The following is a 27,532-nucleotide window of genomic DNA, read 5'->3' as shown; positions in this document are numbered from 1 at the left end:
AGACTCCTTTAATGGCAGTGATCTAGTGCTTAATAGTTTTTCTCAAATAATTAAAAATAATTAAATAAAAATAACCTTACTTTTTAATGTTTGGATAACTTTTATCAGACTAAAGGAAACAAACTGGGAAGTAATGCTTAGTCCAATAATAACTTTAACTTGGAAGATAAGAAATAATTGTTATATTTTTCCAGTTCAAGTGCTAAAACCCATTAACTCTATGTTAAACTGACTTGGACAGATCACTGAGTCTCAACATATTCAGAATATAGTATAGGGAGTATTTAAACACTCTGCTAACAAGGGCAGAAACATTCCTATCCTTAAATAATTATTTTCTTCATTCATGCAATCACAAATGCTGGGGGAATGCTGATTTAGATGTGGGGCCCCTGGCATAAAGCACTGGGCATAAAATGCATGAGCATTTCTTCAGAGCAGCTTAGCTGAAGTTTATCATGACCATTCAGCTATTGCCTAGCAACTTGTGAAGGCCATCAAAGAGCTCTTTGTCCATTGCTCTGGCAAAAACATTTCCTCACAGATATCCTTATCACTATCAAAATCAACATGAAAACTTATCAAAACCAATTTTGTTGTATAAGAAGTTAATATTCACTTAAAACTGTATCAGTCATAAGCTTGCTGATACCATTGTGAAAGGTAAGTCTAATCCTGCTTCCAACTTCTAGTAAAATGTTATTTTCTCCTCTCTGATGTCTATATTTTCTCTTAAAGCATAGCTCTTTTTATGGAAATATAAAGCATCAGGCTCAGGAAAATTCTTCTTTTCTTTTTCTGAACTCTTTTAATATTTCCAACACATTATTTCTCAAAAATGTATGTAATTAATTCTGTGAAAATTTTAAACTCAGTTTCCCAGTTTTAAATGGCTTTTGGGCTCATCTAAATACCAGTGAGTGAGTGAGACTTACAACAATATTCTAAACAGAGATGCAGTAAACCCCTGAATCAATTTATGTTTCTGCCCTGCTACATTCATTCTTGGCACTATCAGGCACAGGAGTGTAATTGATTTTGTTTATGATCAGTAGTGAATTTAATAAAATTCCTTTTATAGTGAAACAGATGCCATACGCAGCACTCTTTCAGTACATTATGTTGTCACAACTGTTATTCAGTGATACCTAGGATGCACTGTTGCTTTTCAAAGTAGAGGAATGTCATTCTGACTGCCTCCTCAAAGGTGGTGAAAGTGGGGAACAAAAGCTAAATTTCATTTTCCCTGATGCATAATTTTCCCTGATGTGTGCTAGAGGAACTTGCTCCTTTTTCATTTTTAATGGTGCTTGTTGGCTCTTTTAAGTTCTGTGGATCTGTATAGCATGGGGTCTCTTGTCTTTTCCATCCCAGTATGCCCAGTATCACCCTTTGACACTGCACTGTCATAAAGCATCCTCTGTGCACTGATCAAGACGATATAATTGAGCCTGGTGTTATTGTATGTCACTGGTCTACATAATCTCAGATAATGCACTGTGGTAACTCTTGGCAACCACTGACTTGTTAACAGTGACCATTGTATATTGAACACCACTGAAACCCATTAAGACTCTGTGAAAAATGTCTTTTCTCTGGCAGGGTTCACTGAGTGAAGCTCTGTATGATATGACAGATAACACTCAAGCGAACAGAGTGTCAGACTCAGCACTGAAAGCCCCTGCATGTGTCAGCTTGTGCTTTCACGGACATAAACCCAAGTTTTCAGATTTGGGAACCTCAAGCAGAGAAGTCTGAAGTGTCTGAAATAAGTGGTCTTGTTTCTAAAATATGCAGTGATCTCATCCTGCTCATGTGCATCATCATCTCTCTGAATCAAACCGCTCTCTTCTATCTGGGTTCGTGCACAAGTGCACTTTAGGAAAAAAGTTGTCCCAGACTGCTGAGAGGGCAGTTTATGCTCTCTGCCTCTCAAATGTGGATGCAGCTAGGAGAATGACATTGCCCGTCCAGGCAAAAATGAAAAAAAAAAAAAAATCATAGAATCAAAAAAGTAATGGTAGAAGAAACCTTTCATTTTTTGTTTGTTTGGCTGTGTTCTTGGCAATAAATTCTTTTCAGGTCAGTATTAACTAAATGATCTTCTACAAACTGTGCTTTTAGGTGGCCCATACACTGTCTGCTGATGGTTATTATCTGGCTTCTAAAAATCAAGTGTTTTCTCTACTGCCAGCATTAGTTGGTGCAGTCTATTGAACCACATATTTGATTATTCAATCTGTTGATTTTCTTGCAAAGAAACAAACAATTTGAGTGTCTGGAGTTTCACCTTTCCTTTAATTAGAGACTTGGTCTTTGGATGTAGGCAGCTTTACACGGCACATGCTGTGGGGGTTGGGGAATTACCTCTGTGCCTGGCCTAGGAATAAACACTGTAATTATTTTTCAGTGTTGCTACAAACACTGGGGTTTGCTCTTCAAAGTTAAAGATTTTTTCTTGTCACATGTGAAACTGTTTTGCTTTTTTTAGGATCCTGGCAGCCACTGGACCTGTGGCATATTTTGCTGGAAATACTTACAAAGCAAGACATACTTGTGGTTGGATTCAGTCCACTTTTCCCTTAGCGAAGGGCTTCATTCAGTAGAGGCGCTACAATAATACTTAATTGTTAATGCAAAGTACTGTAGACACAATGCGGTCTGAGTTCCACAGTGGAGCCTGCTGGCATTTAACATGCAGCGTACTTTGTAAAAGCAGATAGTGTGAAAAAGAAACAGGAATGTTATATTTCACATTTCTGTGCTGCAATGGAAAAAAAGGCAATTAGGTGATGATAGTTAGTGGTTTGTGCTATGGCTCATGTATAGGGGTTCAGGTTGTGGTGATCTTCTAATCAATTTTATGCTAGAAATGGTTAGACAAAACACTGACTGACCAGCATCCTTAACACTGTTGCAGCTAAGCATTTTGGAATGCTCACATGGTGTGTTTTGAAACTCTTTGTGTGCACTACATTTTTCCATTTGGTATGAGGCTTAGCAGTAATCAGCTCACTACTAATTAGAAATCATTCTGTGTCCTGCACCCCATTATTAGACAAAATTATCTCAGACTTTAAGAATTTTTACATTCAGGGGGAAAAGTTCCTGCAATACCTTTTCATCAAGTATTTCCTAACAGAAAATTTGAAAATAAGCGTTTGCTGTTTTAAAGCAGTCATTATGGAGGTAGCAAAAAACATTGTTTCGCTACATTTGAATTACTTTCTACTTTCATTTCTCTTTATTGATACCAGTGGTGAGAGGAATAAAAGACTCTTTTTTTTTTTTAATATATACGTGTAACGGTCCTGGAAAATGATGGAGCTCTTCGTAATACCGAGAAATTTGCATTCATCTTTGTAGTAAGTCTTAAAGTGTTTGTGGGAAGGAAGCCTAGAGTTAGCATCCCATGGAGCTCTTATGTTCCATGTGAATTGGCTGCGGAAGTGCTTTCCTGTTACGGAGCTCAGGATCAGCCCTTAAGTACATCTCATCAAACTGCAATATAAAAGAAACTCATTGTTTGGGGGTCTGGGGAAGGCAGGAGCAGAGATACAGGTTTACTTTCTTCTCGTTCTATTCTCCTGATTTTGGTGAAGTTTTCATAAGCAGTTTTTTGTAGTAGTGTTTTAAAAAAATAGTCCTCCGGGAAGCAAAGGTTTAAAACAGCTATGCATAACAGTGCTTTCTATTTATGAGCTGACCATTTGTTTTTTCTTTGTGGTTGCAGGCATACACTGTGACAGTGTGTGTGCTGAGGGACAGTGGGGTCCAAATTGCTCGCTGTCCTGTTACTGCAAAAACGGGGCATCTTGTTCTCCAGATGATGGAATCTGTGAGTGTGCACCAGGATACCGAGGCACTACTTGTCAAAGAAGTAAGGACAAAATAATTGCTTTAAAACTTCTGCTTCTTCATCCTGTAACTGGAATACATAAGATACATGTATGTTGTTAATTGTGCTGTCAAGTACAGTCCTTGATCAGACATTTTAATTTTCAAAATGTATGAGTGCACAGAAATGTGTTACCTGAACTCAGTAAATGTTTCCAACTAGTAGTGCTCTTCTCTTTGTTGTATAACTTTACTTTTATTCACATTGTGTGCAGTGACAATGTTACACACATGACTTTTTGAGAAACAAATAGAGTAGGGAACTCTGTTCTAAGGCCAACATTTCCAAATGTTATTGACAAATGTGAATTTCTCAGTACACATCTTGACAGGTAAATAAAACATCCATGATTTTCAGAAACTAAAATCCTTAGCTTCCCACTGTCCCACTGAATCTGGTAGGAATCATTAGTTTAACTACTGCTTTTTTTTTTTTTTTTTAACATTTATTATGAAGCATCAGATAATGCCTAATAGGATCAGGCCTCACAGTAAGTACAGGATAGCATAGGTGTGTATTCTTGCATTTAAAAAACTTGTCCTTGTAAACTTTAAGCGTTGCAAGAAGAAAGATACAGATGAACTGAGGCAATTCATACCAGAAATAAGGAGGGAAAAATAAGATAATGTACAGATATCTACCTAACCAAGAAAATGTATCACCATTTCCCAGCAATGAAGCTTTCTTCAGTTTACATTGTTGAAGCTCTGAGGGAAAGGTGCTCAGGGCAGAGAAATGTGAGTCCTCTGCAAATGTAAGGTAACAGTGTTTTCATAGCTCTCCCAGGAACAGGGTCAAGAAGCAGGGGAAGTAAAGCCCTGGCTATGGTACTTGGTCCTCTAGAAGTGGCAGAAAAGGAAGAAGGAGACATGAAATGATTACCAAAAGGTAGAGTGACGAAAAGGCAGAGGAAGACAAACAGTCCAGGAATGGGCAAGATTTCAAGCTGAAGAATGTGATTGCCTCTGGTACTTCTAAATCCCACATCAGTGGAGCATTAGTATTCCTTAAGCATTTCTAAGTAAGTGCAGTAATTATCCTCGCTATCTAATCTCTAAAGGACTTGCAGTTAATCAGATAATCCAAAGGTAGAGTAAATGTAACACTACATGTACAAATGTCCCTTGTGTTTTGGAACTATGCCTAAAATCAGGACAAGTGACTTCCATGCCAGTGCATCTCAGAGCCCCTCTCTGGTGCATGGTCTGGAGGCCGAAAGACAAAGGTCATAGGAATAATTTGGATCCCAATCAGAAAGTGCCTTTTCAGCAAACAGGAAGATCTTTTGGCACGGTTTCACTTGGAAAAGTTAGTTTCTTAGAGAGATGTGGCCACCTAATTTGTATTACGCGTATAACCAAAAGACAATCTTGAATGAAATTGAAATATCGAAAGATTCCAACAGCATTTTTGTCAGTGCTGATTGCTGCTGTGCAACATGTATTTCTTGTGATTGTATCACATAGTATTCTAATTTACAAGGAAAAAATGATAAAACGAATTAGAGCAACAAAGAAAGAGATTTTATGCAAAACTCCAACTCCTCTCTCCTCCTTCCCCACCCCCAAAGAAATGAGTACCTTCGGCATAAGTATTAAGTGGAGCACTTTGTATTTTTCACCTCTTCTGTAGAAGTTAGGTGGTGTGTAGTTGTCTGCACAAGGTAATGAGTTACAGTATCTAGATGAATGGATGACTTGAAAACATTTGTACATTTTTCTGAGTGAAGAGCTGGCAATTTGTTTGCCAGGTTAGGAAACAGAAGAAGTTAAGGTTTAAGGTGACTGTATTCATCTACAGATAAAGCTAACCCTGTTTTTTAAGGTACTTTTATTCCAATATACTTTAGAGGACATTCATATTGTAGAGGGCATATAATGTATAGGCAAGTATGCATAATATATGAAATATATATGCATATCAAACATAACACAAGTAAAATATGGCCTGAGAAGTTACATAATGTCAGATAAGTAGTTACTGACTATAGTACAGAAAGCTCCATAGGAAGATGAGCAAATCTTCCACAGGTATAAAGCATTGATCTGTACAAGTAGCGATGACCATTGCAACCCTCGCATATTTAGAAAGCAGAGCTAATTAGAAGTTATAAACAATTGCACTGAAGAGCAGTTCATAACTGTGTATAAAGTGCAGGGATCAATGGCAATTTGCTCTTTCTGATTCCAGTTTGTTCCCCTGGGTTTTATGGACACCGCTGCAGCCAGACATGTCCACAGTGTGTACACAGCAGTGGCCCCTGCCACCATATTACTGGATTATGTGACTGCTTACCTGGATTTACTGGAGCCCTCTGTAATGAAGGTACAAGCTATAGTAAAGACTCTGTGGGGTGCAGAGACCAGGCGCTGTTTTTCATTCCATCTACTGAAAGTATAAAACAAAAAGTGATTTCTGTTGTGGTATGTGCAGTTTACAAATATAGAATCTTAAGCAGTTTAAAGTTCTCTGAACACTTGATCCTTAAGTATGAAAAATATCTTTCTTCAAAACAGCATTTTATGCTTATATATATTATTTTTATAATGAGTATGTATAATGGGCTTACCAGAATTTGTAATGCATGCTGCTATATTATACTAAGAAATACTTTTCTTGATCCAAATATAAATCTCTTATTCTTGAAATAAAGAAATCACAATTTTGTGCTGACTACTAAAGGAATTCTAACACTGGTAACTTGTTCTCAGTATGTCCCAGTGGCAGATTTGGCAAGAACTGCGTTGGAATATGCACCTGCACCAATAATGGAACATGTAATCCTATTGACAGATCCTGCCAGTGTTACCCTGGTTGGATTGGTAGTGACTGCTCTCAGCGTAAGTATCAGCTTTTTTTCCTTTATTTTTGAAGCAATCAAGGTTCAGCTACATAAATTCTCTCCTTGTTGGTAAAGAAATACTGGATAAATCAGAAATGAGGACTTCATTGTATTTAATTAAGAGATCCTAAAGTTTACTGCATTTCATTTGCACTATCATAAACACAATGAATTTTCTAGTAAGTGGGCTGGAGCATACAACTGGGTAATCCATTTTCAGTCTTCCTCTGCCTACAGATGAGTTTTAGAGAATATGCATCAGGCTTGTCTCAGAAGTGTGCTGCCAAAGGACAAGAGACAATGCTCACAGATTACATCAAGGGCAACTCTAACAGGATGCAAGAAAAAAAATTCCTCCAAAGCTCCAGAGTCTCCATTCTGGAAGAAGTTGTGAAATTTTTATTGTTGGAGATCCTTGGAGTAGAATATTGGACCAAATGATTCCAAAGGTCTCTTCCAGCCTGAAGCATTCTGTGATTTGTGAATTTGCATTGTGCAGAGGCTACATGACCTGTTATTTGCTAGCATGTGCAATTATGTAGTCTCCTCACAGTAAATGTTGTAAGCATCCCATGATTTGTATCCTCAGGACAGTTTTATGAATATTCGTGGCCTTTTTGTTTTGTTTTGTTCAGTTTTGTTTTTTAACTACCATTGCATAGAGAGCTACAGGCAAGGCTCAGAACAAAGCCAAGATTTTCTCAAGTAGCAAGTCTGTACTGTGGTTGTGAGAACAAGCTCATTGTTCTTAAACTTGTTAACATCTTATTAGGAAATCTCTTTCGCTATGACTTTTTGTAAGTACTTTTTTTTTTTTTCCTTCCTTTCATAAAGAAGTTTCACAGATGCACTTTCTTAGTGTTGTTCTACCTCACTTGATTTGTGCATGGTCTGCTAATCAGTGAAGACTTAGTTACTGACATAAAAAGCAGGCCTGGGCCCTAGTTTTCTTATATTTGATCAAGTTATTTTATTAAATAATTACTAAATAAGGCATTCTCCAGATGCCTTACTGGATCCATACAAATTACTGTTGACAAGAAAGAACTAGATGAAGCAAAATTTTCAGAGGAAGCACATAGCTAATTGTATAAGGTACCAAAATCCACACAATCTGCAATGCATGCATGTAAAAATTTCAATCAATGTTACCCACTAAACCATGTCCCTAAACACCAGGTCCAACCTTTAATGTAGCATCTAAGAGTGTATGTAGCATCTAACAGTGGAAATGCAGGGAGCAATCTTAGTATCGTTCTTCAGGTGTAGGCTACAAGATATATTTCAGACTTCTCTGTTCTCCTTCACATCTGGGGTTTAAAAGGCTTATCTCTTTAACTGTGCTCAGGTTGTCTTCAACTGTATGTCTTCAGATGAACTTAAGGAAGCTTACATGGCTTTCTCCACAAGAAAGCTGGTGTTAAGTGTTCTAGTTACTAAGAATTGAGTATGTATCTCTGGTTTCATACATTCAGTCTTTTTGAGCACTTTTTGTCTTTAGTAAAATGAATCCATAACTTATAAAAGTCTGTGGCTATTGTCTCTAAATGGAGCAGCCCAAAATATTTGTTTAAAAGAAAAACAACGAACCCCAAACCAAACAGCCCTCTCATGTGCTTGTAAGCAGCTCTCCATTCATGAGTACCAAAGAACTTGTCATTTGTGATTGATTACTTGCTCTTGGTTGTTTCAGCTTGCCCACCTTCACACTGGGGACCAAACTGCATCCACACGTGCAACTGCCATAATGGAGCTTACTGCAGTGCCTACGATGGAGAGTGCAAATGTACCCCAGGATGGACTGGCCTTTACTGTACACAGCGTAAGTAACTGTTATTGTCCATTCATAGTCTTAACATGTCTACAAATCAGTGACAAAATTTTCCTTCAGTATTTTCACACTTTGTTAATTTCTGCTGCTGCTGCTAAGCCTTTCTCATCCAGAAGATGCAAGGCATAGCCTCCACGGTTGCAGGGGAAGGCCCTGCAAAATCACTGGAGGCTTGCTGGCCATTGCATTTGTGCTCCTTTTTAGCCTTCCTTCAGAGGAAGATAACCTTTGGCCACAGGCAGACATCCCAGTGGAAAAAGCTGTCATGTGCACATGCAGAATGAATGACTGGCATTCAGGTGCTACCACTATACCTGTACAGTTATGGCTGTGGACCATAGCATGGTTAATGTTAAATATGTACCAGGCAAGATGACGGTACCATGTAAATCTTTCACTCTCCAAAACCTCCCTAAGAAATACTGTTGCAGTGGAGAACCAACAACCAAGATAATAACATAACACAATGCTGACAAAAGCCATGAGAATAGCTTCTGGCTTAGCTGTGGCTGTGATCTACCGACGTGTAGTCCCTGTTGTCATTCCAAAATGGTCAGACTACATCTCTGACCTGTAGCTGTTACATCCAGGGGGCAACTGCAACAGCAGCTGTAGGTCAGTAGCTGTAATTCACAGTTCTATGTAGAAACAATTTTACTTGGAACTTAGAAACATAAATTCACTAAGTTGTTATTCTATCATTTGTTTTGGATTTTAGGTAATTAGTACTTGAATACTGATTTTTTCCTGAGACCTTTTCATCCAAGTAAAAATACAAAAAGTACAGCAACTGTGTAGGTATGTGGCACACATTATGTGCTTGGCAACAATTCATACAAAGTCTGAGAGAGAAACTTTAGATACTGACAAGTTGTCTTCTTATCTTTATTACAAATTGTAAATTAATGGCTTCAGTTTGGTTTATCAATACAGGTATCCACACTTTCTGTAATCCGGGCACATCCATTATCTTCAAACTAACGAAAAATAAGACTACTGACTGTTTAGCATGCCATGTTTAAATAACGTTTTCATAAAATCAGAATTCTCTTTTTCAGCTGAACAATGTCATAGTGGCAGGAAGTAACACATACATTATAGTGCCATATGGATGCAGCTCTGGAAAACACTCACTGTTTTGGTTCAGCTGTCAGCTATCATGGTTATTTTGCTTCCTGCTGGTGAATAATGATCTCTTTGCGGTGATACATCTTCTTCATACTGAAATGGTATCTTTGTGAAGAGCTGAGATTCAATATGTTATTTTTATTCTTTTATGATTTGACATCAGCTGTGTAGAAAATATGTCCAAAGGTTCATTCATCACTAATCAGAATCACTGCTCTGGTTCACAAAGTACCCTCTTTCTCCTTAAAACATATTTCTTCGAGGAGCCCTTCTTGCTGCCTTCTTATGATCATCTGCTGTCCCCAAAATTTGCAATCTCATTTTTATGTATTTGTTGCCTAATGAATATTCTAAATCCCTTAAAATGAGGTAGGTCTTAATCTGTTGTGTTTATACAGTGCCACATTGAAATGGCTTTTCAATGACATACTTAATCAGAATATTTGAATTTATTGCTAGAGCACCTGTTTCACTCCTTTTTTCCTCTCCCTCCTTGTTTTGCAGGATGTCCCCTTGGGTTTTATGGGAAGGATTGTGCATTGATATGCCAATGTCAGAATGGAGCTGATTGCGACCACATCAGTGGGCAGTGTACCTGCCGCACAGGATTCATGGGGAAGCACTGTGAGCAGAGTGAGTAGGAACGGGAGTTGTCCATGCTTGATAACTAACACCAAACCCTGAGCCAAGCTCCTGTTATTTTGGCAAGTGCTGTGATGCAACCTCCTGGCTTCAGTGAGAATCTTAACTGTGCAAGAGCTTCAGGAGTCAGACCCAGGCTAGTTCCAAACAGATAAATGCCCCCTGAATTAGTTATTAAGACTGATTATGATGGTGGTTGTTTCTTTCACCTTGTAGCTACATTTCAGAGGCGTTTGTACCATATTCTAGCTGCTTTGGACATAATGCTTAAAAAAAACCAGCTCTGACACGTAAAAGTAACAAATTAGTCTGAATAATTATCATTAGCATAAAGAACAATGAAAATTATTAGTTAGAAAACTATAGATAAGTAGTATCACATCATTACTAGGATAAAATTAAAATTTGTGATGTGTCTTTACAATTCAGATGGATTATAAAAGCATAATAAATGTCATTTTATTTTCCTACATGTGATTCTTTACCCCAGAAAATTAAGAATAGCACCACTGACATCAGTGGTGGTATAATGTTGTACAACATTAAAAGATAATCAGGCTCATAAAGACAGAAAGCTCGTGAAGACAGAACTCTATTAGTGAAGCATTACAGTGTGAGTGGTGCTCTCCATATTCATGCATTAGTGCAATGTGAAGCAATCCGTTCCACACAAGGTCCCACATACCCCTAATTTAACTTAATTACTATTTTGAAGATTTAAACTTGTGTTTTTCGTCAGCACTGTGCATAAGTCTTTGGTTTTGATATGTGGGGGTTGTTCCGTATTATCTATGGCATGTCACACCTGGCAGTACTCTAACAGAAGGGAGGGGAGGTTACCATGTACTGAACTTTATCCCCACAGACACAGTTTATTCCCTCAGCAGTGAGCCTAGCTCCAGCTGCTGGAGGTGTTTTGTAGGTAAGGCTAATGGGCACCTGGAGTAGAACCACTGAAAATACAGTAAAGTACTTTTTTTTCCTAAGAAAAATACAGTTACAATGAAATCAAAATATTTTGGAGGAATATGTTTATTTCAGTAAAATGATACATTGCAACATGTAATTATTAGTTATTTAAATTTTCTTATTCTACTCTGATGATATCAGGATGTTTCACTTAAAAATGAGAATAATGCTTAGGAAAAGGTGAAGTTTTTAAGATCCTCTTCTGATGTCATCATATCAAAATATTATTTCAAATACTTTAGCAAATCTAGCTGTGTTAGGATGTTTATAGATTGGACATTTTATACTATAATTTGGTAATGATGGTTCAACAATATTAAACTAAGTGTTCTGATATTTATGAATTGGAACTTCAGTTTTAAAGAATTGACTTTGCATTCCAGTTTAGATTTCAAGATGCCAAAGTATATCTTGGAATAGTATCTTTTGCACAGACATTGACTTCATTGGTTGTAATCTTGTTTTATGGAATGTAACCAAGAGAAGGTGGTGGTATGTAAGCAGGAAGTTACACGTGCATCTGGATTTATCAAGATTGCAAAGAATTTTTTTTGTCACCTATTGTGTTATATTATCTCATAAATTATTGTAAACTAGGAATACATAAAAGATGTGTTAGATTTTTTTTTTAAAGGACAAAATAATATAGTTAAAAATCCTGAGGTTCAGAAATTTGAGTCTCAGAAAGAGAAACACCACTCTTCCTCAAACTATCAGTACTACAACAATGTAACAACTCACACAGTAACACAGGTGTCAATATGAAAGAAATAATTTTTATCAGTGTAGGATAATTTTCTATCATGCTAATTATGTGATGTAGGATACATTTTGATTGGTAATTATTTATTGTATACAAATCATTCTGGGAGAGACAAATGCATGTAAAACTGTTCCAATTAAGTTATCTTTCATAATTTAATATTTTTCTACTCCGTGTAGCTTCTCAGTGTACACATTATGGTATCAAAGTATGCTATAAGCAGTCTGGGATCAGTTTAATTTTTATGTAAGTAGGTGGTGCATATTAGTCTTGCAGTCCTAGTCTCTTGCCCTGTCACCACATTAACACATCTGTCATGGACGTAACACCAGCCAGATGCCTGGCGTCACTCCTGTCATTACAGGGTTCTTCAAGCACTTAGATCTGTGTAACGTGTGAGACCAGGCATGCCTAGTCTTCGCTGTCTTCTGCCTTTCTAATCTGTTTCTTTTTCCGTTTTTCACACGCACACACACACGTAGGTAGAGCGTTCCTCTTCATAAAATCTTTCAGTTCTACCACTAATAAGATATCGCCATCTGCAGGCCATGTGGAAAAACATCCGTGGTTAGACAGCAAATGGTAGCTGGTGTAGTGCTGTAGGCCTGCAATACATTCAGATCTGTATACATTTCAGAAGCGCTAACTGTCTGCTTTTCATTTACACGTATTTTGTCTAATTCTGTGCAGAATGCCCTCAAGGTACCTATGGGTACGGATGCCGGCAGATATGTGACTGTCTGAACAACTCGACCTGTGACCACATCACAGGGACGTGTTACTGCAGCCCGGGCTGGAAGGGGGCCAGGTGTGATCAAGGTAAGGTGCCAAAATTACTGTAGATGCTGAAAATTACTGTAAGTATTTTCTCTAAAACTTAGTCAACCTATTTGACTATTTGAGGTCTACCTGTTTGACAACCTGTTTGAGGTCGTCTATGCATCAGCCATTAAATTAATTTTGTGTGTGTTTAATATGTGTTTAAATTGTCTTTTTATAAATTGTATATATTTTGTATATTTGTGAGTATTAGATGCCTCAGTGGTAGTTTATTGGACCAAAGCACTCAGGTGCTGATTGCATGAAATGTTTTACAGTGCTGTACTGTCCAAAGCTGCTGATAAGAGCATGCACTTTATCTGCTCTGCACTTCTGCCTAGAAAATTTCTTTTTTCTTACTTTTTCACCTCTTTCTGTGAAAAAGATGAATGATTTTCCTCCAGGCTAGGGCTGTTTTTATGTTGGTTTCTGACATAGTTCTATTTTGGCATTATGAAGTACAGTTAAAATTAACAGAAAGAAAGATTGAGAAGTGAAATATTGTCTTCTGCTCCTGACACGTGAGCCTCATAATTTATGTAATATATTTTCATTTCTTTTTGTATTTCAGCTGGTGTAATTATAGTGGGAAACTTGAACAGTTTAAGCCGTACCAGTACTGCCATCCCTGCTGATTCTTACCAGATAGGGGCTATAGCAGGCATTATCATTCTTGTCTTGGTTGTACTTTTCCTGCTAGTGCTGTTCATCATTTACAGACAAAAGCAGAAAGGGAAAGAAACAAATATGCCCTCAGTGACCTATACACCTGCTATGAGAGTCATCAATGCAGATTACACCATTTCAGGTAAGTGAGATTTAGAACAGATTGTTTCCTCTGTCTCTTGACTTCGTGTTTTCAGTCGAGCTCTGACAGGGTTCATATAACAGGGTTGAATGTGCATTTCACCTTTCTACATTAGTGAAGGCTGCTCTGAGCAGGAGCATATTTGTCACCAGAGAGTACATCTGCAAGTCTGCTTTTCAAGCCTCCCTTGAAAGAGGTGGGGAGGGTTCTTCTGTCTTTAGGAAAGAGGAGTCAGACTCACTGTTTCCTATGGCACTTTATAGCAGAGCAGCCCCTGGGACCACACTACTTACTAGTAAACCAGCACACCAGAGCAGTGGCAGGCTTGTGTCACCTTCCAGCTGCCAGAGACAGTTCAACATGGTTCAGAAGGATGCTGGTTCAGCATCTGTAACTGTTTAGTTTGTTCTGTATCGTAGTCGTTTCATCTGCGCATTTAGTACAAAAAAGCTGGTATATGCAGGTAAAATATGCTACTTGCTAAATAAAGGATCAAGTGATCATATATCTTGCTTTACTCAGTAACATTTTACACCCCTAAATATTTTTCTGTATTAATCAGTGGATATATGGACCTCACTATTCCTCTGTGCCTAGTTTTAAACAGACTTGGAAAGTGTGGCAAAATGTAGTTTCTGCTGGGACTTCAAATTCAATGCCAACAGCTTGTATACAGAAAGACTGCTATAGATTGAGGAAATCAGAATTTCTCACTAGCTGCAGCAAGTCTGTGTAGAGGGGCAGAGTGGTCCAAGTTTGAAATAGGTCAGGGGAAGGAGCAATGTTCCTGAAACAGGACAGGAGTTTTTGATCCATGGATGTGAGTTGGGATGCAGGTGTACATGAAAATTCAGGTAATCCTTTGTTTTGCTCACAGCTATTAAGGAAGCTGGCAGCTAAAGAAGCCAGCAGAAGCAGTTGTCAGAGCAAAGAAAGATATACCAGCGAAGACAGTGGTGCTGTTTAAGCACCAAAAAATGTTGCTGTGAACTCTATGGTGAAAGTGTCTATGACTTGGACAGTGCCATGGTTACAGATGCAAAATGAAACAAGGGATCAGAGCAGAAAGGAAAGTCATTAAGACTTTAATGTCTCAAGACATTAATACTTGAGAATGCTCTTGCTAAAAGTGGGGATGCAACTAGTCAGTTACTGCTCTGTATCTCTTATTCATTTAGATGTATGCAAGATTTCTAGATTTTTATTCAAGAAACTCCAGATTAGATTCTGAAATCAATGTAGCACTGTGGAAAACATAGATTAAGAAAGAAATTGCATGTTATTTTAAGTTGATCATTTTCTTTTTTCGTTTCCTTTTCAGAAACCATCCCTCACAGTAATGGTGGAAATGCTAACAGTCACTATTTCTCTAACCCTAGTTATCACACTCTAACACAGTGCACTACCCCACCTCATGTCAACAACATGGACAGGCTGACCCTGGCAAAGGTAAAGCTGAAAAATCTAGATTCTTCTGTGTAGATTAGCTGCCAATTTATTTTACTATGTTCCCTCTCATTGGATTTATTTTGCTTTCCCTGACTATCTCCTAGTGGCATGCATCAATCCCCTAACAGTTTCAGTTTCTATTATCTGTCTTTCTTTGAAATAGGCAAAAAACAATCAGCTGTTTGTGAACCTTAAAAATGTGGAACCTGGAAAACGAGGCACCATGATGGACTACACTGGAACACTGCCTGCTGACTGGAAACATGGTGGTTACCTCAATGAGCTCGGTAAGAAAAAAATCAATGTTATTTTTATTGTAGCTGAGATGGAATAGAAAACAGATTTTTTATTTTTTTTTTCCGTGTTCTCCAGTCAGCATATCAGAATGGTTCTTCTGTGACACTAGTAAGCCTTGTTTGTAGTATCAGGTTTGTCAGATTCTGTGAGGCTCAGGGTTATGGGTTTGTCCTTCCTTTAAGGCAGTACCCATACAGAGGAAAAAGTGACTCCTTATGAGGGACTGTCAATCAATCTGTTGCTCCATTTCATGCCCCATGGAGGCGTGATATGCAAAAGATCTCATTTTTATAAAAAGTTTTTCATATTAATTAATGTCATAATGCAATGAATGTTTTACAGTAGTGTGTTTTGTAGTGTTTTTGTTTGGCAAAACTATGATTTCATAGTAAATAAATGAGAGGTTGCATATATAGAGATAAATTTGAGAGGTTGCATATATTGAGATAAATTTGTTCCTAACAGCTAATTGTAAAGCTGTAGACCTAGGCACTAGTAGTTCAGGCCATTCCCTCAGGTCAAAGAGCTGTAAATGAGTGACCTTGGACAACACAGTGGGAGTGATTAACTGTGAAAGCAAAATACCAAGAGCTGGAGTGAACTTCCATACTCTGAGGTTTTCAGGTCAAGATGGGATGCCTTTCTGGTAGATACAGTTTACCCAGACAGAAGTTAATATGTGTTAATCAAACATCAGTTATTAGGCTCATTCAAGAGTAACTGGGCAAAATGTAATGGCCTGTGACTTGTGTGAGGTCAAACAGGTAATTTCATAGTCCTTTATAACCTTATCCACCTTTCTTGTTCAGAGAGCTACTGAAAGCTTGCAGATACTAATAATGCTTTTGCAACCCTATATTGGGCAGTCTCACAGGGCTTATGAGAGAATACTTCCACTAAGGTAGAAATTAATCCCAAAGGTAATTTGAAAAATATAGAAGCTGTTATGTAATCAGTTTTCTTTGATTTTAAAACTTCTCTGGTTTTGATATCATTTTTCTCAGGTGCTTTTGGACTTGATAGGGGATATTTGGGAAAATCCCTGAAAGGTGAGTTTTTTTCTGTTGCATTTAGATGAAATGACATCAATATTCAGTTTACTCTTATAAATTATATTTGGTTTCTGCAAAGAGAATATAATATAATTTTGGACTAAATTACTGTGTAATTGAATCAGTGCCATAAATGCATGAATTTTTGTTTGTGTATTTTTTTTTCTGTTTTGTGAGGGTAGGTTTCTTAAAACGAAGTGAACCACACACACAAAAACAAAAAACCTCAAGGCTTTCTAAGTCCATTATGTGTCCCATACAACAAATGTTTCTGTAATGCACGAGGCACAAAATGGCTCTTATTCTAGCCAGGTGAAGAAGAATTTCAGCTTAGTGAGCTAGGTAAGGATGCATGCTGCCTCAGATGAAAGGCTTTAAAAGAGAACCAATTCCTCTTGCAAATGGCATGGACAGTGTAGGACTACATAATCACAAACAAGCCTGCAATGCTTCAACATGCTCACTGCAAGACTTTGGAATGTTTATCAAAGTATGAATGCATAGAGAAGAATAAAAAGCTTGGGACATTCACGGTAATGATGGTATTTTGATATTTTGAATTATCCAGTTTACTCATAAGACTTGATGCTGGACCATACTTGTGAATGCAACTGTTTTTGTTTTATGACTGAGGTATAGCAAGGGTGATTGGAAAAGTGTAGCTAAATAAGTTAAATATGTTGGAAAGAACAGCTGGTTTGTCACCTCACTTATAATACTGGACAATTTAAGCTGGAGAAGTAATTTGCAATATATTGCTACTTGACATTCCCTGGTTTTGCTGGACTAGAAGGGTCTTAATGCAACATATCTTAAAGGAGACACAAGTTTATGAGCACATACCCACTGGCAGGCTTACCAAAGTCATTCTCAAGCTGAATCTTTACTCAGGAACCAGTTGAGAAAGTCTCAGCTCTGAAGTTTAAATAATACAACTGTCGCGTTAAAGGGGTGTAGCTGATTAACCGTTACGGGCCCAGTTGGATTCAGAGTACTGAACTAGTCGGACATTCACCAAAAACACATTAACTGCCTGGGGGTCCAGTCAGACATTCACCAAAAACGCGTTAACGGTCTGGGGGTCCGTTCGGACATTCACCAAAAACGTAATAACCGCCTGGGGGTCCGCTCAGACATTCACCAAAAACGTATTAACCACCTGGGGGTCCGTTCAGACATTCACCAAAAATGCATTAACCGTCTGGGGGTCTGGTTAGATTCAGAACACTGAACTATCACGGATAACCACCCTCACCCTAGTTGCATTAATGAGAGCTATCACAATGCAATCAAGTATGGTTTATTACAGCAACAGATAATCAGGTTCTTTTGGATTGCCGGTGATAGTGACTATCTGCAAAAGCAAGCTAGTATGCATGAAATACACAGGTGTTGTAGGTGTTACAGATGTTATAGATGTTACAGATGTTATAAATGTTATAAGTGTTACAGATGTTATAGGTGTTACAGGTGTTACAGGTGTGCAGCCTAGAAATAAACGTGTTAAAAGGATCAAAGACTCTAGAGAGATTTATAAGCAAATATTCAGATCTCACCCAAAGGCGTCCCAATGGGGGGGGAAGAGAGGCTCAGCCCGTCGACTGATCCCAGGAGTCAGGAGGTCCTAAGGATGTTGTATGTCCTCGGGATGGTATCTCCCCTGACGATGGTATCTTCCCTAACATCCCCTCTCTCTTGGGCCAATTTATATTGTTTTCTATCTTTTAGGTGGAGCTTGAGTGGCTCTAGTCAAGCATATCTTAGTTATGATTGGTGTAAAGTTTTCCCGTCTGCGTTTAAAGTAATAGGCTCCGAGAAATTCAGGGTGCTTGCTCGGAGGGGGGTGGTCGCACCTTGGAGGCGGGTAGCTTTTGGGATGGAGGTGTGTTTTGGTATTATAATGATATTATAATGAGCAAAAAGTACACTAGGGTACAGCATTTGTCAAAACATGACAGGCCTTTGGCTTAGGGTGGCAAAAAGTGCAGCTTTGTGCACAAGAACAATCGAGGCCCCACCTGATTACAGAGCCTAGCCGTGGTGTCTCCACTCCACTCCACGCTCCGTGGTGTTCCTTAGAGCTAGCACACCAAGTTTCCCCAGCGCGATAGCATCTAAGGTTGGGAGCCTAGGGAATGCTCAGGTAATGCAGTTATGCCCTACCCTGAAAGCCTCTTCAATGCTGTACCTTTTTCTTAAAAGCGTGAATGTTAATTTTATTTTCCTAGTTACTTCAGGCATTTACACCACAACAACATACCACAGAGCAACACAGAGAATAAAGTAACACAGACATCACAAAATCTCTTAAGAGAAACTTCTGAGAAACTCTTTTGGTGTGGCTGCATGCTCAAACTTTGCACCAAATAGGCCATCTCTAGAAGCCACCTTGCCATTGCTATCAGAAATAGTTTGTTAGATCACTTATTTTAATCATGTCCTTAGTTCAGCACTTGCAAAGGCAAAAGTATTCTGAAGACCGTATAAAAATCTGATTCTACACATTGTCTGTATTTAATGCTAGCTTCTATCTTAATCAGAAGTGAAGTTACTCAGATGTTTTGCTGATGGCAAGATCTATCTTTTGCTGATGGCAAGATCTATCTTGCCATCAGCAAAAGGGGTTAATTGCTGTATAACAATTTGGAAATGTTATGACTAGTTTCAATATAAATACTCATGTATGAGTGACTTTTAAAACTCAAGGTTAAAGAAAGTCTGTGTAATTTCAGAGTTGTGTAAAAGTGGAAATGCATTTTGCTCTGTTTATTATCAACGTCCAAATTACATTGTGTACTTGAGAGAGTATGTTTTTCTTTTTTCAGATCTAGTGAAGAACTCAGAATACAATTTAAGCAATTGCTCATTGAGTAGCTCTGAAAACCCATACGCTACTATAAAAGACCCACCAGCTCTTGTACCAAAGAGTTCAGAATGTGGCTATGTTGAAATGAAGTCACCAGCTCGCAGGGACTCCCCATACGCTGAGATTGCCAGCTCTGCTTCAGCCAATAAAAATGTTTATGAAGTTGGTAAGTAGAAATTCTGCTTCGAGATTTTGAAGGTTAATAAGAGGAAGCACAAAATTCTTTTCCTTTGAATCAATTTAATGAAAACACATGAAAAAATACCTACTGAAAAAAATTATGATCCTTTCAAGTTCTATTTTTTGTTCAAAAACTGTAAAAACAAACTCATTATTGTCAGATAAGTGGTGTAATTCACAAGAGCACCATTTAAAAATGCCTTGAGCTCTATGTTCCATAATCCACAGGTACCTCTGGATTTCCTTAGTTTGAAAGTCTTTCTGTAAACAACAGCAGAAGATATGCTCAGTTTTTAACTGCAATATAATTCAGATCTGTTAAGTACTGAACACAGGTGGAACAAGTATATAGGAGGGATAGAAAAGGTCTGTTTCCTCTCCATGAGCAGAAAAGTTCATTTTCACCCACAGAAGTGATATTTTGATGATAGGAGTCCTATATGGTTGCTGCATTACTGTAGTTACAGAAAACATTAGGGTCTTGTAGCATATTATTTCCCTAATGGTCTCAAGACCAGAATAATGTGTGTGTCACACATTACAGGACACCATTTTCCATTACTGTTCCCAGTTAGCTATTCTTCTGAAATCCATCAGTATTTATGTTGTATTTTTTAAGGATTTTTATAAGATCTTGATTAAAATCCCCCATTTAAAAAAAAATAATTCTTTATTTTTTTTTATTTGTCCATATAGAGAGTACATACATGTATGCTGATCCACTTGGTTTTGTCATTAAATATACTCATGGTAGGGCCCCAATGCAAGCTTAGAGACATTATTTGGTGTAAAGCTGGAATGCCTTAGCATCAACTCACCAACACACCTTCATTTCAGGACTCAGCATGACAAGGAATCTTTGTCTTGGAGGAGATAGAATATTTTGTTATGCAAACTGCAATGAAATACAGTGTTTTCTCTTTGCCATTTCTTGTGCTGAACATATGCGCTCTCTTTTATTGCAGAACCAACAGTGAGCGTTGTCCAGGGAGCATTCAGCAGCAGTGGACGTTTCAGCCAGGATCCTTATGATCTTCCGAAAAACAGCCACATTCCATGTCACTATGACTTGCTACCAGTTCGAGACAGCCCCACGTCCTCTACAAAGGAGGTTGGCAGTGAATGACCCCAAAAGCTGAAGTGTAGCACAGTGGGACTCTCAAGGGGACAAGTGGCATGGCTCCTTCCTCTAGTTTACCATCCTATGGCTCCTAATCTGTCCAGCAAGCGATTGCTGTACATAAAACAGGAATCTCTACATGAAGTTTGTATTGTGTATACAAGTGATGGATGGACAAATGCCACACTTGGGAGACCTTGATTGTTCTTTTTTTTTTTTTTTCATGGCAGTTAATTTTATAGAAACAGGTATACAACACATTTATACTGTAATATACTGGCTTAAAAATCTTAGTTTGCAGATTGGTTTTGCTAACAGATCCCACTTCAGCTACTTTATATGTGGACTTGATATTTGTCATGTTTCAAAGTAGAAATACTCCCAGGACAGTGCGACTTGCCAAATGCCACTTTATACAGGTGATTAGTTATGTAGAAGAAAAACTGCCTTGCCAAATTTTACCTTCCATTCTGATCTTTAGTCAAGACATACTAAGAAACAAGATCAGATGGGTTGTGAGTAAGCACAATGCTGCAATTGTTTGGGAATTCCATCATCAGGCATTTTTTGTCCCTTACTGATGGTGGGAATACTTTGCTTGAATAGTTTTGAAGATGACAAAAGCATTGCATACATCAATATTATATGATGCCTCAAGATCTCTGGGTACTCCAAACCCAGCACCAGTCCTCAACAAATCTTTTGCTACATTTCAACTCCATATGCTGCAGTTCTGACCACTATTTCTTCCATACACAACTAATAATCCACAACATATCAGTAATTACTTCATAAAATATGTAAATTAAATCAGATTATTTTTGTCAGCATGGACTGAGTGTGTAAGGAGTGGAAAAAGGTGATGAATTATGTAAACCTGACTTGCAATGAAAGGTTTACATTTTATAAACAGGTAGTAATAATTACTGTAATATAGGGTAAAAACAGTTAAATGTTGTGATTTTTTTCTTAGAAATAACTAAGCAATCTCTGTGCATACTTGCTAAAGGCACCTTTTCTTTTTTATAGTTGATGTAGGGGAAAACATGCTTAAGCTGGTCTTTTGCATTGCTAATAACGTGACACATGTACTCCCATTCTTCATTAACTTCTGTCTCAATTTTTAAGGTGTATGTCTGTGTTCCTAGTGATCTAGCTTGTAATTGCAAAAAATATTCTACTGTGTGTCTTTTTTTTTTTGTCTTTTTTTTTTTTTGCATTTTTGCCAACTGGCCTTTACTTTGTCTGGTTAAAGAGACCTCTGGGTGGAGGAAGAGGATTAAAGTAAGGATAATGTCATAGTGATACTATAAGAGGTGGTTAGCAATTACATAATAGTTTAACTTTATGAAATGAATTCATTGGAAAAATAAAATATCAAGGTGTTTTTGTTGGGGATAATAACAATGCAAAAAAAGTATTAAAAAAAAAAAAAAAAAAACGGAAAAAAAAAAACAACCAGACTGCCTCTTTGAAGTGTAGCTCATTCTGTTGACTACATGGATGGAGACCATCCTTCCAAAAGGATCTTTTCTCTGTTTGAAACAGTCTGAAAAAGTAAAGATACCTTTAGAAACCTAAAAAAGATATTCTCAGCTGTTGCAATATTACTTCCAGCTGCTTGTACGGTGATGCCATCTGCTGATGTGCTTGTGACACAATCGCAGCAGTCTTCACCCTGCCCTAGCACCAACTCTGTAGCTTGTTATGAGGAGTTTAGTGCTTGCATACTATGGCATACAATGGGAAGCATAAAGTCCTACTAGTCTCTTCTTTCTGCACTGGAGTCACATTTTGGCACATGAGACCTGTGATACACTCACTATATGATGTGAAGTGGAGCTGATAGGTCAGTAGTCTGGTATGTGTGCCAGCTCAGCACAGGGACCGCTGTGACAGTTTTAAGCCTGGAGTGCAGCAGAGCCTGAGACAATGAATTATCTATCATGGTGGAATAGATGCACTCCTGTGAAAATCACAACCAGTTGCCATTGAAATACTAAATGCAACAGGGTATCAAATGGAAAAACAAACAAACACACACTTTTGGAAATGTTCTTGAAAACAAACCCCTGGTTTGAAATGGAACTACCATGTGCTTTTATTTGTTGTCATTGAAGTGGTGATACATGAGAGTTCTGCATCAGAGACTTTGTAGCAGGTGTGCTTAACCTCGGGGAAAGCACATGCCTGTTTGCAGCGCCCCTTAATGGTCCTGGTTCTTGCTGGTTGTAAGCACTGACCTTTGCACTTCCTTGGAACAAACTTGATCAGCTTTGGTTGTTGTCAGCATAGCAATTAAATACAAGGTTTTGAAAGCCAGTCACCATTTAATCCCTCCATAAAACAAATTTGTGTGCATATAGGAACATGTAGTGCTAATGGTATATACATGTGTTTGTACTGCGTGAAACAGACTTTAAAATAAAACCTTTCTTTGAAGCCGTGAATAGAAAATGCTGTATTTGGCAATTGTAAGCTCACAAAAAATTATTTTCTTACTCTGTATAAAATGTGGAGACCTCTAGATAAATAAATCCTCATCACGGAAACAGTTCTTTTTTAATATGAAGCAATGAAAAGCTCAATACATGAATTTTAATTGGTTTGAAAACTTCCTCTAGTGATATATTCAGCCAGATATTTGTGAGAACAAATGAATTTCTGATACTTTTGCCAATTGTGTATGTTCTAAGTATATACATAGCCATGTATACATAGCCAACCTTTCTGTGAGTAAAAATCCTGCTGTGTAGTCAGCGTAAGCAATGTCTGGATATGTCTGAGCTGTATTTGCAGTACATCTAGGTCAAGTAAATGACTTGTGAATTCACTTCAGCGGATGGTTGTTAGTAGACACTCACAAAATGGGTTGCCTGTAGGGGTAATACGTTCTTCTTGAATGGTATCCTTATATCATTCATTTGAGAGGAAAAAAAGCACCTGGGACTTCTGTTTGCAATCTTTCTATCTCCTGCACGGCTGTTAAGGAGGCTAGCTCTGGAGTACATCTGTTATCAATTTAACAGTTTCAAAACTCAACTCTCATGACTGTAACAATCCTTTATGCAGATCATAGTCCGCTCTTAAAGAACTAAAATGCTTTTGAACATATATTCCATATGCTGGTGGGAACTTAATGAGTAAGTTGATGCAATAGTTTTACCAAACACCAGCTACACAGAGAATTGGCTTCACCACAGATAGGATTGGAAAGAAATGCTTGTTTCTACATGTTCACATGATAAGAGTGAGAAATATAGCACTGAAAAATTGAGATAGCTATCCCCTAGCAAGTTGTTTAGCAGTTTAATAAAGTGCAAAATTCCGCACAAAGTGAATAGCTGATTTTAAAGAATGTGGTAAGTATAAACTTTAAGTTTAAATAGTACAGGCTTATTAATTCTGGTCACTTGAAAGCATAATAAACCCCAAGGGCTTTTTATTTTATCAAATATTTTTAATATTTTAAACACACTGTTATGCATAAACTTTGTCCTTATCTTGATCTACTCAGAGAACTCCCATCAATTTTAATTGTAAATGCACATGCAGATTAGAGGAGAATGAAGATTTTGTTGTAATCGTACTTTCTGCTAAGACAATCTGCAAAGTCAAGTTAATACTGAAATTAGAATAAAAGTTCAGAAGCAGAAAATGCATCATTTAACATACGTTGAATTTTCAAAGTACTGTGACTACAATTGGATATTTTAATTAGATGTTTCCAAATAGTGATCCTTACGCTGAAGCTCTATAATCCAGACTGAAGAATACAGAGCTAATTTTGACAAAAATGCTTTATATTAAAGATTGTATATATAGTAGTTTAAATGACTGAAAACAATTGTGTGTGTGTTTATTAATTACTGTATAGAAAATCTTTCCATTTTTGGTACACTTACACTAGTGCTAGAGCACTGAACCTAACCCTTATATTTTCAGTTTTTTAGCCCACAATACTTCACTTTGATAAGACTGAATTGTAATATATTTTTAAAGAAAACCTATCAAGTATGTCTGGATTCTTTTTTTTTTTCCTTTTTTTTTTTTTTTTCGTAGCTGTAACAAAACAAAAACAAAAACCTGTTTCATTGTTAAAATATATCTATTTTCCAAAGATGACTGATGTTCATCATTTTGCCCTTCACTACCATTTATTTCACTTCACATACTTGTAGGTTAACATAATAAAGTTTCTAATGAAAGATGGGAAATGGTTGAATTTATTCCTCCTTCCCCCTCCCCCTTAGGCTCCTTAGGATGAATATTAAATTGACTGGGAAATATAAATAATGTTATCATTGCTGGACCAACAAGTAATGTATTTTATTTTCTCTCATAAAAAGCCAGTAGTTTCTGAGATGCTTTGCAGAATAGCAAGGCTGATTTGGGATTCTAAACTGCTGAACTTTTGTTATTACTGTCAGATCACGCAGGAATCAATTCTCTGAAGCGGGTGACTCTTTCAAACCTGTCTCTTGAATGCATAAAGCTTTGCCCTTGAAAAAGATGTGGAACTGAACTGCCAAAAGCAAGGTGTTTTTCCTTTTTTGTAGGACAATAACATTCGACCGACCAAAGCCAAAGTAAAAACCAATCCATGTAAAAACATGGGGTAAAATGAGATGCTGTTCTTTTTGATTTTTAACTTTGACTCTCTATATGAACCTAAAAGCAGTGGCTATGGGTAGGTGGTGTGGGAAATTGTTCATTGCTATCACCGTTTGCTCAAGGATGAGGGATTTAGCATTAGATACTAACAGAAAAGCGTTACATCCCACTGAAGATTCTTAAGGACTGGTTCAATTATGTTTCGCCCTAAGCAAAGAAGTAGTAGTTAGTTACCATGACACCTACACTGAAGATCATGCCTCAGATTTGTGAGTGATTGTGTGGGTTATACAGATTACTTCTAGGATTCTAACCACCAATAGAAAGTAAAGACTCTCTAGTTCTCCCAGGACCACTTAAAACACCAAGTGGACTGCCTTCAACAGGATAGCCAACAATAAATGAAATGCCTCAAACATATGTGCACATTTTCCAAAAATGACGGGATCTGATGATATTTGCATGGGTTAAATTACCTCATTAACACCTTAAATTTGTGATGAGACTTTACACTGCAATCAGCCAACGTATAACCTCAGCAGCAGTTGAAAAGAAGTTTTTCAAACCAATTACCTGCCTTTGAACAAGTGCCCCGCCTCACTACACCCTCCAGCTCATCCCTTCTCTTCAGAGATAATTATCAGAGATAATATAAGGAAAATTTGATTTCCATTCACTTTAATCTTCCCCTAAATCCCTATCACGGCAGTGCTAATGGTCTGTAAGATTTTGTTCCACATGAACATCATTTTAAAATAGGGAACTGGAAAAGATAACACTTTGAAAACAGCAGCAAGACAAAGAAAAGACTGGATATGAGCTTCTTCTAGCCATTGGTTTATTTTATCACCATGGAACCTAGCATGGTTACTGTATGCTCTGTATGGCACATGAAGACGAAGAGTGTTCCGTCAATCAGATTCTTACCGTCATGAGTCTGTGACACAATCAGCAATAATGGATGGCAATGCAGAAGCTCTGCTACATTTGTCTGAAGAATGCAAACAATTTCTGTGTACCATTATGGTTAAAACCTGCTTCTACTTATTCTTTGAATAACAAAAAGTATGTTGCAAAAAAATTTGGAAAGTAAGGTATTACCAGATGTGGTCTAGAAAAGCACTTTATTATTTTCTTCAAAATAAAAAGGAAAACCTGCACTTCATCTTCTACTGCCTCTTCCTACTCATCTGCATCTTCCATTTTCCCCTTTTATCTGTGACATTGTTGACTGTGACTGAGGATGGCTAAGAGCTGCAACATTAGCTCCTGAAATAACAAGACACAGCACTATTGTGCTTTTCACACTGGGCAAAACAAAAATGAACCAAACAAAAACAAAACCAAAACAGATTAGTGAGTTACTAGTTTGAAGAATAGAGTATGTGAGTCACCCCTTTGACTGCTTCTCCTCCTTATACACTTCTTTTAGCTACCTCTACAGTCTCCAAAGAGGGCCTTAAAATCTAATTTCTATTAAAAGAAGAAAATCCATTCTGCACACAAAAACATATATAACATCACTGATTTATCAGAGTTTTCTCTGTAATCACTAATTGACTTTCTTTTTTGTTAATTATTTTAAAATGTGCAGAATACATGTATAAGGTTCATTTGATGCAACAAAAACATCTTTGAAACCCTAAATTACAGTCACTTAAATGATATGGCGCCAAATGATTTGTACCCCTATTCAGAATCTGATCAGAATCTGTAGTTGAATGAAATTACACCTCATTTCAAACACATTATATATAATTAAAATCCACAGATTCATAGCATCCTAAATTGCAAGATACCTGCAAAGATCTTTGAATACAACCACTGGTTTCACACAGGGATGTGAAAGAAAATCAGACAGTGTGTCTGAGCAACACGTTTCCCCTGGCTTGGTGTCATCTGCAAACATTCTGAGGGAGCACACAATTCCCTCATCCAAGGCATCAATAAAGATATCAAAGAGGACGGGCCCAACACTGAACCCTGGGGAACACCATTGGAGACCAGTCTCCAGCTGAATCTGGATCACCCAGCACGGGTCCCCCACGGGTGGGGGCAGATCCCCCCAGGCAGCTGTGCAAGAATGGGAAAGAACCGACCCCCCCGGACTGGGAGTAATTCTGATAGCTCAGACATACCTGCTTATCCAACTGGGATAATAATGACCCACAACACAGAAACCATACGAGAGACTTCGGGTCAGAATGAGAAAGTACTCGCGGATGAGTCCTGAGGATCCTGTAGCCCAAGGGCT

At 37.7% G+C, this 27,532-nt stretch overlaps 1 protein-coding gene across 4 annotated transcripts in view; it reads left to right on the top strand.

Moving 5' to 3' along the window:
- Positions 1–24,881, top strand: part of MEGF10 (multiple EGF like domains 10) — a 104,859-nt gene extending 79,978 nt beyond the window's left edge. For all 4 annotated transcript variants that reach the window (XM_072031127.1, XM_038170736.2, XM_038170738.2 and 1 more), the window contains 12 exons: positions 3,734–3,880; positions 6,089–6,223; positions 6,610–6,738; positions 8,434–8,562; positions 10,204–10,332; positions 12,764–12,892; positions 13,464–13,700; positions 15,022–15,149; positions 15,313–15,436; positions 16,451–16,495; positions 19,324–19,530; positions 20,510–24,881. In XM_072031127.1, coding sequence (XP_071887228.1) covers positions 3,734–3,880; positions 6,089–6,223; positions 6,610–6,738; positions 8,434–8,562; positions 10,204–10,332; positions 12,764–12,892; positions 13,464–13,700; positions 15,022–15,149; positions 15,313–15,436; positions 16,451–16,495; positions 19,324–19,530; positions 20,510–20,670 — 1,700 coding nt within the window. In that variant the 3' untranslated portion in view covers positions 20,671–24,881. The remainder of the gene's footprint in view (positions 1–3,733; positions 3,881–6,088; positions 6,224–6,609; positions 6,739–8,433; positions 8,563–10,203; positions 10,333–12,763; positions 12,893–13,463; positions 13,701–15,021; positions 15,150–15,312; positions 15,437–16,450; positions 16,496–19,323; positions 19,531–20,509) is intronic.
- Positions 24,882–27,532: the final 2,651 nt, after the last annotated feature.

The sequence above is a fragment of the Anas platyrhynchos genome, chromosome Z (genome assembly GCF_047663525.1).
Source record: "Anas platyrhynchos isolate ZD024472 breed Pekin duck chromosome Z, IASCAAS_PekinDuck_T2T, whole genome shotgun sequence".
Taxonomy (NCBI): Eukaryota; Metazoa; Chordata; class Aves; order Anseriformes; family Anatidae; genus Anas; species Anas platyrhynchos.
This window is presented reverse-complemented; position numbering and strand designations above follow the sequence as displayed.